This window comes from Rhinolophus sinicus, chromosome 11 (genome assembly GCF_057876585.1).
Source record: "Rhinolophus sinicus isolate RSI-liver-muscle chromosome 11, RSI-T2T, whole genome shotgun sequence".
Taxonomy (NCBI): domain Eukaryota; kingdom Metazoa; phylum Chordata; class Mammalia; order Chiroptera; family Rhinolophidae; genus Rhinolophus; species Rhinolophus sinicus.
This window is the reverse complement of record NC_142511.1, coordinates 27,422,458-27,442,541: the sequence shown is the minus strand read 5'-3', so window position 1 is coordinate 27,442,541 and position 20,084 is coordinate 27,422,458. Positions and strand designations below refer to the sequence as shown.

Here is a 20,084-nt window from a genome sequence, read left to right as displayed (position 1 = left end):
CTTCGGGCTAACCGAGGTCCTAACACTGAACCGAAACTTAGTGTACACCTGGCTGCAGGCAGGGTAGGGAGCTGGATCATTAAGGGTTAAGCAAATGTAACTTCAAGCAGAGGTTGGGAAGATCGCTGAGGGGAACTCCGATAAGCATAGAGAACATACAGACACCAGCTGTTCTGGGGATGAGGAATTATCAAAAAGATAAAGACAGTCAGGGTCAAACTTTGAAAAACATAACTAATCTGTACTTGCTGCCTCAGCCGCTCTATATAACCTTCTTGTTTCTGTGTGTATAAAAGAAAGCTGGAAAATAAAACAGGTGCAGCAGTCTAATAAGAACTGTTCGCCCTCCTGATCCCATCTTTGTCTCTTGTGTGTTTTTTTCTCAATCCTCACTCACCACTTCAGGAACCGTTCATCTCGTCGGCAGGCTCCGACAAGTGGTGTCCGAACAGGGACCTGAATACTGGGTAATCAGAAGTGAAGGACACCGCTTGTAAGTGAGACGCACGTCGAATAAGGTTGGTGAAAGCGGTGAGATCCCATTGTCTGGAGTAAAATGAAATGGGACAGGGTAACAGTAAAAGGCTGTTTACTCACATGTTAAAGAGCATGCTAAAAGCTAGAGGAGTTAAAACCAGTGAAGCTCAGTTGCTGCGATTCTTAGAATTTGTAGAACAAATATATCCCTGGTTCCCCGAAGAAGGGACTTTAAACTTAGAAACTTGGGAAAAAGTGAGAGAGCATTTACAGGGATATTATGATGCTCATGGACCCTCTAAGGTACCAGTAGACACTTTTTCCTTATGGAATTTAGTTAAGGATATGATCGATCCTAGACACGAGAGAATCAGATACTCTGAAAATGACCAACCCAAACTGGATCCCCCTTGGAAGCAGAAGTGCAAAGATTACAAGCTGCACTCACTTCCCTCTCTGTTCAAATGCAATTAGTTCAGGCTCGACAGACTGGACCTTTATTGGAAGCCCAATCAGAATGAAAGCCTAGATTACAATTAAGCTCTCCTCCAAGTGTGATTGCAGGGCTGGATCCACAGCCTGAGGCCCCTGTTGTAGCCCCTGTGACAGTCAGACAGATACCGGATGTAATAGATCAAAAGTCCCCCCTGCAAAATGTACAAACAGCCAATAGAGCAGGGGAAGATGTTACAGAATATGGTCTGACTTGTCCCGTGATAGAACAACAAGATGCCCAAGGAAACCCAGTGCGGGTTCATGTGCCTTTTGCCTTTAAAAGCTTGAAGGAGTTAAAAACTGCTTGTGCGCAGTACGGACCTAATGCTCCATTCACTCAGGCATTGCTTGAATCCTTAGCAACGGATGCTTTGCCGCCCAATGATTGGAAGCAGCTTGCTAGAGCCTGTCTGTCAGGAGGAGAGTACCTATTATGGAATTCTGATTTCGCAGTCTTTTGCCAAAATACCGCTGATCTCAATCATCAGCAAGGCATTCCCATCACTTTTGAAATGTTGCCGGGGAAGGGCAGTACCGTGACCTTCAAACTCAATTAAATTTTAACCCTGCTGCCTATGCTCAGACTAATGCTGCAGCACAAAAAGCATGGAGAAAAATCCCCATGCCGGGAAAAAGGGCTGAAGAATTTACTAAAATAGTACAGGGCCCTGATGAGCCATTTCAAGATTTCCTTTCTCGACTGTTACAGGCAGCTGGTAGGATATTAGGAGATTCCGATGCAGGATTACTCTCAGTAAAACAGTTGGCTTTTGAAAATGCAAATTCAGCATGCCAGGCTGCTATCCACCCGTACAGAAATAAGGGAGGTTTATCTGACTATGTTCATTTATGCTCGGATATTGGTCCGTCTTATACCCAGGGATTAGCTATGGCCGCAGCCTTACAAGGAAAGACAGTAAAAGAAATGTTACAACACCAACAGCAACAAAAAAGACAAAAAGGATCTGAAAGTTGTTTCAGGTGTGGGCGATCTGGACATGGCAAAAAATGGCCCTGATAGGTCAGACCAACCACAAACAAAAAACCCAAAACAACCCGGTCTGTGCCCAAAATGTAAGAGGGGAAACCACTGGGCCAATGAATGTAAATCCAAAAGAGATGCTTCTGGTAATCCTCTCGTTCCGGGAAACGGGAAGAGGGGCCAGCCCCAGGCCCTGTAACAATGTTATGGGGCGCTCCAGCAGTTTGTTCCCCAACAACAACAAAATCCGTTCAAGAGCTCTTCAGAGCCACCCCAGGCAGTGCAGGATTGGACCTCAGTAGCGCCGCCTACACAAAACTAACGCCTGAAATGGGTGTGCAAGCTATCCCCACAGGGGTTTTTGGGCTCTACCACCTCAAACGATGGGGTTGGTTTTTGGGAGAAGCAGTACAACAATAAAGTGGATTATGATAGCCCCAGGCATTATAGACATGGACTATACTGGAGAAATTAAGGTTTTGACTCATTCACCTGGGGGTGTTGCTGTTATAGAAAAAGGACAGAGAATAGCCCAATTGTTATTAATTCCATATATCAAAATAGGTCAGGTTAAACAAAATGAACCTAGGGGAGAACATGGTTTCGGCTCATCAGATGCTTATTGGGTTCAAGCAATGAATCATCAAAGACCAGAAATGACTCGCACTGTTAATGGCCGTTCCTTTATAGGACTTTTAGATACGGGAACTGATGTATCTGTTATAACTGCTCAACAATGGCTGGCACATTGACCAAAACATCAAACCATAACTCAATTACAAGGAATAGGAATGTCACAATCACCAGAACAAAGTAGTGATAATTTAAATTGGAAAGATCAGGAGGGACATCGAGGGACTTTTCAACCATATATTGTAGCAGGATTACCTGTTAATTTATGGGGGAGAGACATCATGAGTAAGATGGGAGTGTATTTGTATAGTCCCAATCAACAGGTCACTAATATGATGTCTGACCAAGGCTTCCTCCCTGAAAATGGACTGAGAACAAACATTCAAGGAAGAAGGTCACCTATTGTCCCATCTCCTTTACCCCTTAGATCAGGACTAGGATATTTTTAGCTGGGGTCTCTGAGCATCCTGTACCCTATACTGACACCATCACTTGGAAAAGTGATGCCCCAGTATGGGTAGATCAGTGGCCCCTATCAGCAGAAAAGATTCAAGCTGCCACACTGCTAGTACAGGAGCAACTTGAAAAAGGACACATTGTTCCCTCTAATTCTCCCTGGAATTCTCCCATATTTGTTATTAAGAAAAAATCTGGTCAGTGGAGATTGTTACAGGATTTACGAAAAATCAATGAAACCATGGCATTAATGGGAGATTTACAGCCAGGCTTACCCTGCCCTGCAGCCATACCAAAAAACACATATAAAATTGTTTTGGATTTAAAAGATTGTTTTTATACCATACCTTTAAATCCTAATGATTGCCCTAGATTTGCATTCAATGTTCCTTCTGTTAATTTACAAGAACATTTTAAGAGATATCATTGGCTAGTGCTACCTCAGGGAATGGCTAATAGCCCTACATTATGTCAAAAATTTGTATCAGCTGCAATAGAACCTACCCAAAGGGCATTTCCAGATATTTACATCATCCACTACATGGATGACATACTCCTTGCCCACTCATGTGAACCAAGATTGCTTACTGCTTTTGCTCATTTACAGAAAAAACTCCTCAATTATGGGCTGGTTATAGCCCCAGAAAAAATTCAGCAAGTGTCTCCTTACTCTTATCTGGGATATTAATGCCTCAGGCCATTGTGCCTCAAAAAATACAAATCCGGTGAGATTGTATAAAAACATTAAATGATTTTCAAAAGCTACTGGGAGACATTAATTGGATTAGACCTCAGTTGTGGTTGACAACCGGAGATTTGCAACCTTTGTTTAATATATTACGAGGGGAAGCCGATCCTACTTCTCCCCGCGAGATGACTAAAGAGGGATTAAAGGCTTTAGATAAAGTAGAAACCGCCATAAATGAACAACAAATATTATATGTAGATTATACCCAACCCTGGGAGGCATACATTTTACCCACAAACCTCACCCCAACAGCAGTTATTTGGCAAAAAGGACCCCTAAGATGTGTCCATCTCCCTGTTTCTCCCGTGAAAGTGTTAAATCTGTATCACGAAGCTGAAGCGCTGTTAATTCAGCTATGTCGGGGAGAATCAATTAAATATTTTGGAAGAGAGCCACAAACCATTACAGTTCCCTTTACTGTGCAGCAAATAGACTGGCTGTTTCAACATTCTAACACTTGGGGCATTGCACTTGCTAATTTTTCAGGAAAAATTGGTATACATTACCCAAACAACAAATTACTGCATTTTGCTATGACACATGCCTTTATCTTTCCTAAGATTGTTCAGCAACAACCCATTAAAAATGCTCTTATTGTTTTTACTGATGGCTCCTCTAATGGAAGTGCTACCTATGTTATTGGTGATCAACCACAATTTCATCACCTCCAGCATCAGCTCAAGTAGTTGAATTACGGGCTGTCAGTGCTGTATTTCAAGCCTTACACTCAGTTCCTTTTAATTTGTATACTGATAGCTACTATGGAGCTCAATCTGTAGATAAACTTGAAACTATAGCATCCATTAAAACTCAAAATAATGAAATTCAGGGGCTGTTCATTCAAATCCAAACTCTTATTAGACAACGTACAAATCCTCGCTTTGTCGGACACATTCGGGCCCATTCTGGGCTACCTGGCCCCCTCACTGAAGGCAATACCACAGCAGATCAGCTCACAAAATTGGTGGCCCTAACTAACATTGAATTGGCTGAACAATCACACAAGTCACACCACCAAAACTGTCGGAGTCTACAAAGACAATTCTAGCTTACAAAAGAAACAGCCAGACAAATTGTAAAACAATGCCCTATCTGTCCTGTACATCACTCTGTGCCACATTTAGGGGTTAACCCTCGGGGTATCATGCCCAATCAATCATGGCAGATGGACGTTACACACGTCCCTAGTTTTGGAAAATTACAATATGTACATGTAACTATAGATACCTTCGCTGGATTTCTCATGGCTACGGCCCAGACAGGAGAAGCCACGAAACATATTATTAATCACTGCTTGCATTGCTTCTCTGCTATGGGCCTTTCAGAAATAATTATAACAGATAATGGTACTGGATATACCAGTAAAGGGTTTCAACACTTCTGCTCTCATCTCAATTTAACATCACACACAAAACGGGTATTCCTTATAATCCACAAGGACAAGGAATTGTTGAACGTGTTCATAGAATGCTAAAAGCCCAACTGAAAAAATAAAAAAGGGGGAGACCTACCCTGTCTCTCCACATACAATCTTAAATCATACTTTATTTATTTTATTTATTTTTATTTTTTTATTTTTTTATATTTATTATCTTTTTATTATGAAAATTTTCTAATATACACAAAGTAAGAAGAATAGTACAATAAATGTCCTATGTACCAAGCAGCTAGCTTCAATAAATATCAACACTTTGCCAACGTTATTTCATCTATTCTTTTCCTGCCCCCCGATTTTTTTTGGAGTGTTTTAAGCAAAATCCAGATATCATGTTATTTCACCCATAAATACTTCAGTTTGCATCTTTAATTGACAAGGACATTAACAAATATACAACCACCATTCTATGTTTACATCTAACAAAACTGACCATACATAAATTAAACAAAATGGCTCCTAGACTCAGCTGTAGCCCTATGGAAGTTAGTAAGAGAGTGAAATAGAAGAGGGTAACTGATTAGCAATGGAAGCAGAGAAAGGCAGGACCAGAGAGGTGACAAGCCTGCACCATCAAGGCCTGTCCATGAAGTGCCTTAACCCATGAACAGAGGAGTAAATTATCTGAAGAGCAGTTCATTCCTAAAGCAGAAGTGGATATATCAGACTCCATGGTCATGACTAAGATTGTCTAACTGACTCCTTGACCTGGCTCTGTGCTCACCAAGCAACTTTCTGATAATAGTAATTTTTTTTCCACTATAGATTTTCCCAAAAGAACAGAATGCGCTAGTTAATAAAACAAGTATTAGGCAAATATTAATTGAAGGTCTATTATATACCAGACATCATTCTTGGCATAGTGAACAAGTAGTTGGTCAAACTGACACTTCTATTTTACATCATAAATTAATCAATTGCCTTTCTGGTTTTTAACAGTACTCTCTTTTTTTTTTCATTACTAGCATTTAATGGGGACCTATTCTTTTATGATGAATGCTTTATATGGGCCATCTCATTCAATCGTAATTATTTATAATAATTACATCAGATGTCATGTGAAATCTCAAGGATTGTTCCTGGAATATAACAGGCATTAAACATGTTATGTTCTATTAATAATTCATTACATTAGCAAAAAGAAGTTAAAACTGTTTATCATGGAGTTATGATGGGAGATAGATTTTCTCACCCATGGTCTGGCCTTTGCAGAATTTCCACACAAACCTATTTTGTCATCTCTCACTTGTGTTTTGTCCCATTGCAAAGGTACCCTTCACATGCTCCAATACACCGTTCTCCCTGGCTCACTTAACATGATTGCTTTCCCCATCCCTTCTCTCCTATTCTTTCTCTCCTCTCTCCTAGACACAAGTCCAGTGAAAATCTTGCGATAGGCCTGTAATGAGATAAATTTCCCTCTTAAAACTGCTTTCGCTGCATCCCAAAAATTTTGGTAGGATGTATTTTCATTGTCATTTGTTTCTATGTATCTTTTCATCTCTCCTCTAATTTCTTCTTGACCCAGTCCTTCTTTAAAAGTATGTTGTTTAGTCTCCATGTATTTGTGTTTTTTCCCGCTTTCTTTTTACAGTTGATATCCAATTTCAAAGCCTTGTGATCAGAGAATATGCATGGTATGATTTCAATCTTCTTAAATTTGTTGAGACTGATTTTATGTCCCAATATATGGTCTATCCTTGAGAATGTTCCGTGTACACTAGAAAAGAATGTATAGTCTGATGTCTTTGGATGAAGTGCTCTATATATGTCAATTATGTCCATTTCATCTAATGTGTCATTTAGGACTACTATTTCGTTATATAGTTTCTGTTTGGATGATCTATCCATAGCTGTCAATGATGTATTTAAGTCCCCTAGTATAATTGTGTTTTGGTCCATTTCTCCCTTTAGTTCTGTTAGTAGTTGCTTGGTGTATTTCGGTGTTCCCTGATTGGGGGCATAAATATTGATGACTGTTATGTCTTCTTGTTGTACAGTCCCCTTCACCATTATGAAATGTCCATCTTTGTCCCTTGTTATCTTTTTCACCTTGAAGTCTGTTTCATCTGATATCATTATGGCTACACCTGATTTTCTCTGGGTACCATTTGCTTGGAGTGTCAATTTCCACCCTTTCACTTTGAGTCTATGCTTGTCCTTGTAGCTGAGATGTGTCTCTTGGAGACAGCATATGGTTAGGTTTAGTTTTTTTTATCCAATCTGCTACTCTGTGCCTTTTTATTGGTGAGTTCAGTCCATTTACATTTAGGGTGATTATTGATATGTGAGGATTTCCTGTCATTCTATCTTTAGTTTTCTGGTAAGGCTGTGTCTCCATTGTTTCTTTGACTTTTTGTTGTTGTCTATTATTTCTGTGTGGTGGTATTCTATGATGTTTCCCTCTGTTTCTTCTTTTATTTCAGTTCTGGATTTTTTTTGAGTGGTTACCCTTAAGTTTATGTAAAAGAAAGTTTGACATTTAGAGTATTCCATTTTCTTCAGCACGCTTACTTTCTCCATTCCCATATTCCGGTTCAGGCCTTTACTCTCCCCCTTTTTGAGTTGGTTGCCACAAATTGTCCCTGTTGATGGTGGTCGAATAGCCTCCTTTAGTATTTCTTGTAGTGCAGGTCGTGTATTAGAAAATCCCCTCAGGTTCTGTATGTCTGGAAAGGTCTTTATTCCTCCTTCATATCTAAAGGATATCTTTGCTGGATATATTATTCTTGGCTCATGATTTCTCTCTTTCAATAGTTTGAATATTTGGTTCCACTCCCTCCTGGCTTGTAGAGTTTCTGCTGAAAAATCTGATGATAATCTAATGGGCTTTCCTTTGTAAGTTACCGTCTTCTTTTCCCTGGCTGCCTTGAGGATTCTTTCTTTGTCGTTGATTTTAGACAGCTTCAATACAATGTGCCTTGGAGAAGGCCTGTTGGGATTGAGGTAACTAGGTGTTCTATTTGCTTCTTGGATTTGAGGGTCCAGTTCTGTCCACAAGTTTGGGAAGTTCTCATCGACAATTTGTTTGAATATATTCTCTGTTCCCTTCTCTCTTTTTCTCCTTCTGGTATGCCCATTATTCTTATACTGTTCTTTCTGATGGAGTCAGAAAGTTCTTGTAGAGTTCTTTCATTTCTTTTAAGTCTCAAGTCTCTTTCTTCTTCTATCTGTGTCATTTCCAAGTTTCTATCTTCGATGTCACCGATTCTTTCCTCCATCTGGTCAACTCTACTACCTAAGCTGGTTATTTCATTCTTAATTTCTTCTATTGAGTTCTTAATCTCCAGAAATTCTATTTGGTTCTTTTTTAAAATTTCAATCTCTTTCGTAAAATGCTCATGCTGTTCTTTGATTGTGTTTCTGAGTTCATTTAACTGCCTGTCTGTGTTTTCTTGTATCTCGTTGAGTTTTTTCAGAACTGCAATCTTGAATTCTCTGTCATTTAAGTCACATATTTCTGTATCTTTAAATTCCTTCTCTGGAGATTTTTCACTTTCTTTCTGAGCTATCTTGTTGCCTTGGTTATTCCTGGTGATTACTGGTTTACTATTTCTCTTCCTAGACATCTACAGGAGTGACTTTTGCAACAGGTTTATAGGACGAGGTCTTTCTTTTGTTTTCCAGTACTTGTTGGTAGAATGTTTTATTATTTCTCCAACTGCAATTTATTTTTCTTCTCCCACATGGTAGTGCTGTTTTCTCTGCACTATTCCTGCTTCTCACACAATGGGGGGAATCCCTGGGAGACGGGCTTCTCCTCTGTTAATAGTTTGTCTAGGTCACAGGGCGCAGTGTCCCGGTGGGTATGCGGAGAGCTTTTGATGTTCCAAAGCTCTTCCAGCTCCTGATTCAGAGCCCGTATGTTTTAGCAGTTCTGTTTACTCCTGCAGGGATCTGTCGAGATAGGTGGGGTCAGGGGTGGGGTAAGTTGTGAGAGGTGGCCCAGAGCAATGTCGGCGACCACCACCACAGCCGGTCCTGCTTCCACAGCTCTCTCCCCTTTGCCGGAACTAGTTGGGCTGTGAATTTGTTTCTGAGTTCCACAGTTCTCAAAACAGCAAATTTTCTGTTGTTTTGATCTGACACTGCTACTGTTTCGCTTCTAGCACAGGGCAGGTGGGTGCGGGGCGAGATCTGGGAGGGGTGGGATGGGGCAGCTAGTCAGTGCCTAAGGCTCCGTTCTCTGCTCCGCAGTGAGGGCTTAAACCACCGCTTTCAGCCTTTTTCCCTCAGTCTTTTCTCCGAGGTCACTGCCATGAGCGTTGGGTTCAGCTGTGGTATATGCTGTCCCCTCAGCCCTGTGGAGCCCAGGCGGAGCCCTAGCAGTCCGAGTTCTTCCCTCACTGGCAGCTTCGGTAGTTTCGGGAAGCAGCGAGCTCGGAGCACTGAGCTAGGTCTGTTCCTGCGCCCGCGCGGCTCCATCTCCGCACACTTCTCCCTTTCCTCCTCCCTCCTGTTGCGCGAATTCCCACCTGTGGGTGATTTCAGTCGATAGTGGGCCTTTTCGTCTTGCCTGTCTGCTGTGCAGGGAGTCCTTTGTGGGGTTTTTGTTGTTCGATTCTTTGTAAATTCCAGGGGAGCTTTACAGAGGCTCACCTCATGCTGCCATTTTTCCGGAACAGTCCCCTGTTTGTTTTTTATGCTTATCAGAGTTCCCCACAGCGATCCTCCCAACCTCTGCTTGAAGTTACATTTTCTTAACCCTTAATGCTCCAGCTCCCTACATATCCCCCTTTTTTATTTTTTTGAGATCGTGTCTGGCTTAGGTAGTCAGTACAGACACCTTTACTTACCCAACATGGGATATCGATCATCACAACGATCGATTCCTGTCTTAGGTTGTAAAAACGCTTACTGGTTACCCGTCATTGGCTACCGATCTCCTTTGGGGTTAGACAGGGGCAGTGGCTTTTGGTTTATTAGCCATGTGGAGCCTTGTTTTGTGAATTTCTCCATAAATATCTGTGACTGTCCCGATCACAGCTTTTGTGATGCAGGGGAGGAAACATAGTATCAGGAGGATCACAACAAGCGGAATTACAAGGGGTGCCATAAATTGAAGCATTGAAGAGTACGATGGAAATACATTGTGAAAGCTAGAGACAAGGTTGTTGAGCGTCTCAGCTATATCAGTATTTAAAGGAGAGGTCTCTTGCAGTGTCAAGACCTCTTTATGAAATTGGATAAGGTCAAGAGTAACATTTTCATGATGCCAGATGCCTAATAAGTGTTTTTTCACCTTATCTCAAGGTGTCTCAGATTGATTATATTGTTTTGCTGTCACACAGATCCAAGTGTACTCTGCATGACAAGATAAACTTGTCTTAATTTTTAGGGCTTGTACCTCCTCACCCATCCAAAATATCATCTTGTATAAGGCATCGATTTTTGCGCTTAATTTTTGATCTATGAGTTCTTGCGTACCTAAAGCAGTGGATACATTTTTAGACAATGAGTTTACATGAGCAGCTGTTTTAACTGTCTGGGATAGAGAAACTGCCACCGTTACAGAGGAGGCTATGAGCACAATTAAAGCAGTTATCCCAGCTATAATAAGCCCTGCGGCTCGAATTGGTCTTGAAAGAGCCACTTCTAACTTTACTATTACTTGATATCCTTTGTCAGAATGCCATTCTTCAGACATGTTAACAGGTAACATCACAAGGGAAGATTGATGTAATACCATGACTCTCTGTTTTTTGGGGGAGCCATGTGACACAGCTATTAAGTTTACAGTTTATACAAGAAACATTGAACTGAGAATTATCTATAACATGAATGGTGACATTGCCTATCAAAAGTACATGTGGGGGTCTGACACAGGCAGTAACATTTTCTTGTCTAATAGTAACTTTACTGGAGGGGGTTTTAGCTGCCAATTCCATGGCATCTAATGCTCCGGCTATTTTCCAAATATGATGTTGGGGATAGGAATCAGCCCACCATAGGCCTGCAACTATTCCCAATTGTCCGGGGTTTTGATGTGTCCCATTTCCTCCGGACCAGTCTATGAAGGATCTATTAAACTTTGGGATGGGATACCTCCAGTGTTCAATGTAACAGTCTCTCCATAATGCAGTTTTGCTGCTTGTGCGCTTCTCTTTTTCACAAGGATCTACAGTCTGGGGGTCCTTCCCATATGGTGGGATGCAAGGGGGGGGATCAGGGATGTAAGCCCAATACGTGGTTCCATCAGCTGAGGTCAGGACCGTCAAGACTCCGAGTAGGATCTGCAGCAGAACGCACCAGCCTTTCCGGCAGCCACTGTGCTCCTCCATTATCCTGTGAATAAACACAAACATGTCCTCATCCCCATATGAGGACTGGATCTGGCCCATGCCAGTTATTGTCAAGAGGGTCCCTCCACTTTACATATGCGTAATCATGTTGAGTAGTGGGATGCCACAAGCGATCTGCGGCAGATCTGCCCCGTGCATCCAAATTTAAAAAATTTAAAATAAATAAGAGAATAATCAAACTTATAAGAGAGTACTGTTGGTTCCGGAAAAATGGCGGTGTGAGGTGAGCCTCTGTAAAGCTACCCTGGAATTTACAAAGAATCGAACAACAAAAACTCCACAAAGGACTCCCTGCACAGCAGACAGGCAAGACGAAGAGGCCCACTACTGACTGAAATCACCTACAGGTGGGAGATTTGCACGAGTGGGGGGAGGAGGAAATGGAGAAGTTCGTGGAGATGGAGCCGCGCGGGCGCAGGACTCAGACCCAGCTCAGTGCGCCGAGCTCGCTGCTTCCCGGAACTACCGCAGCTGTGGGAGATAGGACTGCTAGGGCTCCACCAGGGCTCCACAGGGCTGAGGGGACAGCATATACCACGGCTGAACCCAACGCTCACGGCAGAGACCTCGGAGAAAAGACAGGAAAAAAGGCTGAAAACGGTGGTTTAAGCCCGCACTGCCGAGCAGAGAACGGAGCCTTAGGCACTGAGACTAGTTGCCCCCTCCCTCCCCTCCCAGAGCTCACCCCGCCCCCACCTCACGGTGCTAGAAGCGAAACAGTAGCAGTGTCAGATCAAAACAACAGAAAATTTGCTATATTTGAGAACTGTGGCCCACAGACACAAATTCACAGCCCAACTAGTTCCGGCAAAGGGGAGAGAGCTGTGGAAGCAGGACCGGCTGTGGTGGTGATCGCCGCCTTTGCTCTGGGCCACCTCTCACAGCTCACCCCGCCCCTGACCCCACCTATCTGGGCAGATCCCTGCAGGAGTAAACAGAACTGCTGAAACATACGGGCTCTGAATCAGGAGCTGGAAGAGCTTTGGAACATCAAAAGCTCTCCGCATACCCACCGGGACACTGCGCCCTGTGACCTGGATGAACTATTAACAGAGGAGAAGCCCGTCTCCCAGGGAATCCCCCCAGTGTGTGAGAAGCAGGAATAGTGCAGAGAAAACATAGCACTACCTTGTGAGAGAGGGGAAAAAAAGCCTGCAGTCAGAGAAAAAGTAAAACATTCTACCAACAAGTACTGGAAAACAAAAGAAAGACCTCTTCCTAGCAACTTGTTGCAGAAGTCACTCCTGTAGATGTCTAGGAAGAGAAATAGTAAACCAGTAATCACCAGGAATAACCAAGGCAACAAGATAGCTCAGAAAGAAAGTGAAAAATCTCCAGAGAAGGAACTTAAAGATACAGAAATATGTGACTTAAATGACAGAGAATTCAAGATTGCAGTTCTGAAAAAACTCAACGAGATACAAGAAAACACAGACAGGCAGTTAAATGAACTCAGAAACACAATCAAAGAACAGCATGAGCATTTTACGAAAGAGATTGAAATTTTAAAAAAGAACCAAATAGAATTTCTGGAGATTAAGAACTCAATAGAAGAAATTAAGAATGAAATAACCAGCTTAGGTAGTAGAGTTGACCAGATGGAGGAAAGAATCGGTGACATCGAAGATAGAAACTTGGAAATGACACAGATAGAAGAAGAAAGAGACTTGAGACTTAAAAGAAATGAAAGAACTCTACAAGAACTTTCTGACTCCATCAGAAAGAACAGTATAAGAATAATGGGCATACCAGAAGGAGAAAAAGAGAGAAGGGAACAGAGAATATATTCAAACAAATTGTTGATAAGAACTTCCCAAACTTGTGGACAGAACTGGACCCTCAAATCCAAGAAGCAAATAGAACACCTAGTTACCTCAATCCCAACAGGCCTTCTCCAAGGCACATTGTATTGAAGCTGTCTAAAATCAACGACAAAGAAAGAATCCTCAAGGCAGCCAGGGAAAAGAAGACGGTAACTTACAAAGGAAAGCCCATTAGATTATCATCAGATTTTTCAGCAGAAACTCTACAAGCCAGGAGGGAGTGGAACCAAATATTCAAACTATTGAAAGAGAGAAATCATGAGCCAAGAATAATATATCCAGCAAAGATATCCTTTAGATATGAAGGAGGAATAAAGACCTTTCCAGACATACAGAACCTGAGGGGATTTTCTAATACACGACCTGCACTACAAGAAATACTAAAGGAGGCTATTCGACCACCATCAACAGGGACAATTTGTGGCAACCAACTCAAAAAGGGGGAGAGTAAAGGCCTGAACCGGAATATGGGAATGGAGAAAGTAAGCGTGCTGAAGAAAATGGAATACTCTAAATGTCAAACTTTCTTTTACATAAACTTAAGGGTAACCACTCAAAAAAAATCCAGAACTGAAATAAAAGAAGAAACAGAGGGAAACATCATAGAATACCACCACACAGAAATAATAGACAACAACAAAAAGTCAAAGAAACAATGGAGACACAGCCTTACCAGAAAACTAAAGATAGAATGACAGGAAATCCTCACATATCAATAATCACCCTAAATGTAAATGGACTGAACTCACCAATAAAAAGGCACAGAGTAGCAGATTGGATAAAAAAAACTAAACCTAACCATATGCTGTCTCCAAGAGACACATCTCAGCTACAAGGACAAGCATAGACTCAAAGTGAAAGGGTGGAAATTGACACTCCAAGCAAATGGTACCCAGAGAAAATCAGGTGTAGCCATAATGATATCAGATGAAACAGACTTCAAGGTGAAAAAGATAACAAGGGACAAAGATGGACATTTCATAATGGTGAAGGGGACTGTAAAACAAGAAGACATAGCAGTCATCAATATTTATGCCCCCAATCAGGGAACACCGAAATACACCAAGCAACTACTAACAGAACTAAAGGGAGAAATGGACCAAAACACAATTATACTAGGGGATTTAATACATCATTGACAGCTATGGATAGATCATCCAAACAGAAAATATATAACGAAATAGTAGTCCTAAATGACACATTAGATGAAATGGACATAATTGACATATATAGAGCACTTCATCCAAAGACATCAGACTATACATTCTTTTCTAGTGTACACGGAACATTCTCAAGGATAGACCATATATTGGGACATAAAATCAGTCTCAACAAATTTAAGAAGATTGAAATCATACCATGCATATTCTCTGATCACAAGGCTTTGAAATTGGATATCAACTGTAAAAAGAAAGTGGGAAAAAACACAAATACATGGAGACTAAACAACATACTTTTAAAGAAGGACTGGGTCAAGAAGAAATTAGAGGAGAGATGAAAAGATACATAGAAACAAATGACAATGAAAATACATCCTACCAAAATTTTTGGGATGCAGCGAAAGCAGTTTTAAGAGGGAAATTTATCTCACTACAGGCCTATCTCAAGAAACAAGAAAACTCCCAAATAAATAACCTCATGTTACACCTTAAAGAACTAGAAAAAGAAGAACAAGTAAAACCCAAGGTCAGCAGAAGAAAGGAAATACCAAAAATTAGAGCAGAACTAAATGAAATAGAGAACAGACAATAGAAAAAATTAATGTGACAAAGAGCTGGTTCTTTGAAAAGATTAACAAAATTGACAAACCCTTGGCTAGACTTACTAAGATAAAAAGAGAGAAGACACTGATTAACAAAATCAGAAACGTAAAAGGGGACGTTATCATGGACACCACAGAAATACAAAGGATCATCCAAGAATACTATGAAGGACTATATGCCACCAAATTCAAAAACCTAGAAGAAATGGATAAGTTCTTAGAAACATATAGCCTTCCAAGGCTGAACCATGAAGAACTGGAAAATCTAAACAGACCGATCACCAGGAACGAAATTGAATCAGTCATCCAAAACCTTCCCAAAAGCAAAAGTCCGGGACCAGATGGCTTCACTAGTGAATTCTACCAAACCTTCAAAGAGGATCTAATACCAATCCTGCACACACTCTTCCAAAAAATTGAAGAAGAGACAGTATTCCCTAACACATTTTATGAGGCCAACATTACCCTGATACCAAAACCTGGTAAGGACAGCACAAAAAAAGAGAACTACAGACCAATATCTCTGATGAATACCGATGCAAAAATCCTAAATAAAATTCTAGCAAATCGAATACAACAATGCATTAAAAAGATTATTCATCACGACCAAGTGGGGTTCATCCCCGGGACACAAGGATGGTTCAACATACGCAAATCCATCAATGTGATACATCGTATAAACAAAATAAAGGACAAAAATCATATGATTACATCAATTGATGCAGAAAAAGCATTTGACAAGATACAACATCCATTTATGATTAAAACACTTAATAAAATAGGTATAGAAGGAAAATACCTTAACATAATAAAGGCCATAAATGACAAGCCCTCTGCTAATCTCATAATTAATGGAGAAAAACTGAAGCCCTTTGCTCTACGTTCAGGAACACGACAGGGATGTCCCCTGTCACCTCTGCTTTTCAACATCGTGTTGGAAGTCCTTGCCAGAGCAATCAGGCAAGAGAAAGAAATAAAAAGCATCCAAATTGGGAATGAAGAAGTTAAATTATCACTCTTTGCAGATGGCATGATGCTATATATAGAAAACCCTAAAGACTCCACCAAAAAGCTATTAGAAACAATCAACGAATACAGTAAAGTTGCTGGCTACAAAATCAACGCACAAAAGTCCATTGCCTTCCTATATACTAACAATGAAATCTCAGAAAAAGAAATACAAAAAACAATTCATTTTGCAATTGCAACAAAAAGAATAAAATACCTAGGAATAAACTTAACCAAGGATGTGAAAGATCTATATGCTGAAAACTATAAGACTTTTTTGAAAGAAATTGAAGAAGACACAAAGAAATGGAAAGACATTCGGTGCTCATGGATTGGAAGAATCAACATAGTTAAAATGGCCATATTACCCAAAGCAATATACAGATTCAATGCAATCCCCATCAAAATTCCAAAGGCATATTTTAAAGAAATAGAACAAAAAATCATCAGATTTGTTTGGAACCACAAAAGACCCCGAATAACCAAAGCAATCTTAAGAAAAAAGAACAATGATGGAGGTATCACACTCCCTGACTTTAGCTTGTACTACAGGGCTACTATAATCAAAATAGCATGGTATTGGCAGAAAAACAGACACATAGAACAATGGAATAGAATTGAGAACCCATAAATAAAACCACATAAATATGGACAGATAATTTTTGACAAAGAAGCTAAAAACATACAATGGAGCAAAGACAGCCTCTTCAATAAATGGTGCTGGGAGAATTGGATAGCCACGTGCAAAAGAATGAAACTGGACTGCTATCTTTCACCATGTACCAAAATTAATTCAAAATGGATCAAAGACTTAAGCATAAGACCTGACACAATAAACTGCATAGAAGAAAACATAGGTACTAAACTTATGGACCTTGGGTTCAAAGAGCATTTTATGAATTTGACTCCAAAGGCAATGGAAGTTAAAGCTAAAATAAACGAATGGGACTGTATGAAACTTAAAAGCTTCTGCACAGCAAAAGAAAGCATTGACAAAATAAAGAGGCCACCAACTGAATGGGAGAAGATTTTTGCAAACAGTGCCTCTGATAAGGGGCTAGTATCCAGAATATACAAGGAACTCATGCAACTCAACAACAAAAAAACAAACAACCCAATTGAAAAATGGGCAGAGGACTTGAAGAGACATTTCTCCAAAGAGGACATACAAATAGCAAATAGACATATGAAAAAATGTTCAGCATCACTAATCATCAGAGAAATGCAAATCAAAACCACAATGAGATATCACCTCACCCCAGTCAGAATGGCTACCATCAACAAGACAAATAGTAACAAATGTTGGAGAGGCTGTGGAGAAAAAGGAACCCTCATACACTGTTGGTGGGAATGCAGACTGGTGCAGCCATTATGGAAGGCAGTGTGGAGGTTCCTCCAAAAATTACGAATAGAATTGCCATATGACCCAGCAATCCCTCTCCTGGGTATCTACCCAAAAAATCTGAAAACATTTAGAGATAAAGACACGTGTGCTCCAATGTTCATTGCAGCTTTGTTTATGGTGGCCAAGACATGGAAACAACCAAAATGTCCTTCGATAGATGAATGGATAAAGAATTTGTGGTATATATACACAATGGAATACTATTCGGCAGTAAGAAAAGATGATATAGGAACATTTGTGACAACATGGATGGATCTTGAGAGTGTAATGCTGAGCAAAATAAGTCAGACAGAAAAAGCAGAGAACCATGTGATTTCACTGATATGTGGTATATAAACCAAAAGCAACAAAAGAACAAGACAAACAAATGAGAAACAGAAACTCATAGACACAGACAATGATTTGGTGCTTGCCAGAGGGTAAGGGGTGTGGGGTGTGGGGGGTGGGAGATGAGGGTAAGGGGGATCGAATATATGGTGATGGAAGGAGAACTGACTCTGGGTGATGAACACACAATGGGATTTATACATGATGTAATACAGAATTGTACACCTGAAATCTATGTAATTTTACTAACAATTGTCACCCCAATAAATTTAATAAAATAAAAAAAATTAAAAATAATGCTGTTCTTGTTTTTACTGATGGCTCCTCTAATGGAAGTGCTACCTATGTTATTGGTGATCAACCACATGTAATTTCATCACCTCCAGCATCAGCTCAAGTAGTTGAATTACAGGCTGTCAGTGCTGTATTTCAAACCTTACACTCAGTTCCTTTTAACTTGTATACTGATAGCTACTATGGAGCTCAATCCGTAGATAAACTTGAAACTATAGCATCCATTAAAACTCAAAATAATGAAATTCAGGGGCTGTTCATTCAAATCCAAACTCTTATCAGACAACGTACAAATCCTTGCTTTGTCGACACATTCGGGCCCATACCAGGCTACCTGGCCCCCTCACTGAAGGCAATACCACAGCAGATCAGCTCACAAAATTGGTGGCCCTAACTAACATTGAATTGGCTGAACAATCACACAAGTTACACCACCAAAACAGTGGGAGTCTACAAAGACAATTCCAGCTTACAAAAGAAACAGCCAGACAAATTGTAAAACAATGACCTATCTGTCCTGTACATCACTCTGTGCCACATTTAGGGGTTAACCCTCGGGGTATCACGCCTAATCAATCATGGCAGATGGACATTACACACGTCCCTAGTTTTGGAAAATTACAATATGTACATGTCACTATAGATACTTTCTCTGGATTTCTCATGGCTACGGCCCAGACAGGGGAAGCCACGAAACATATTATTAATCACTGCTTGCATTGCTTCTCTGCTATGGGCCTTCCAGAAAGAATTAAACAGATAATGGTACTGGATATACCAGTAAAGGGTTTCAACACTTCTGCTCTCAATTTAACAACACACACAAAACGGGTATTCCTTATAATCCACAAGGACAAGGAATTGGTGAACGTGCTCATAGAATGCTAAAAGCCCAAGTAAAAAAAATTTAAAAGGGGGAGACCTACCCTGTCTCTCCACATACAATCTTAAATCATACTTTATTTATTTTAAATTTTTTAAATTTGGATGCACGGGGCAGATCTGCCGCAGATCGCTTGTGGCATCCCACAACTCAACATGATTACGCATATGTATAGTGCAGGGACCCTCTTGACAATAACTGGCATGGGCCAGATCCAGACCTCATATGGGGACGAGGACATGTTTGTGTTTATTCACAGGATAATGGAGGAGCACGGTGGCTGCCGGAAAGGCTGGTGCATTCTGCTGGAGATCCTACCTGCGTTCTTGGGCGGGCAGAGGGACTAGAGTCCCCGCAGGACAGGGACCAACAGACAGAACGGGAGGAGGAGTAGGAGGAGCGAGGTGGAAATATGCACGTATATGTGCATGTATATATCTAGACATACAGAGAGACATGGACAGAGACAGAGAAAGAGGGGGCTGGCACACGGGGAGAGATCTCCTGAACGAGAGCCAGAGTCCAACAGGCATGTCACAGAGCCAAACAGACAAGGGGTGGGAGTTGGGGGGGGGGGACGCACAGGCTGGGACACGGACTGGGACAGACGCACTGAGGCTGTTTTGAGGTGGCAGCTTCTCCACCGAAGTGTGGTCGTGCCCGGGGCTGGGCTCAGCTAAGGAGGCAGTGCCCGGGCTTTGGCAGTCACCCTTGAAGCCCCCGGGGCGGGTAGCCAGGGTCTCCGGAGTGCCGGTGGGCTCCGAGCCCCGCCCAGGAACCTGCCCGCGGGAGGAGAGTGGCAGCCCTCAGGCACCCTGGTTGTGAGGGTTGCGTGCCTGCGTGCCTGCTCTTCCCCTTGTGGTGGTCTCTCCTGGAGTCCGAGGGCACGCAGTGCATTGGGGTGCTCTTCCCTCCGTCCCCTTGTTTGTCCCGGCTCTTTTTCCCCTGTGTGTAGGGGCCACCGCGGCCGGCAGGAACGGAGGGGCTACTGGCTCTTGTGGGATACGGGAGGGGCACGCGGGGGTGTGGGGCGAGGTGCCTGCCAGCGGAGACA

The 20,084-nt window shown here is 41.5% G+C and overlaps 1 protein-coding gene across 1 annotated transcript; it reads left to right on the top strand.

Moving 5' to 3' along the window:
- Positions 1-1,486: 1,486 nt before the first annotated feature.
- LOC148756816 (endogenous retrovirus group K member 10 Gag polyprotein-like) lies at positions 1,487-19,985 on the top strand (the record flags this gene model as incomplete). Its single annotated transcript, XM_088801819.1, has 4 exons — positions 1,487-1,899; positions 14,288-14,295; positions 19,243-19,325; positions 19,908-19,985. Coding segments are annotated over 4 exons (582 nt in total), but the record flags the coding sequence as incomplete, so codon positions are not given.
- Positions 19,986-20,084: the final 99 nt, after the last annotated feature.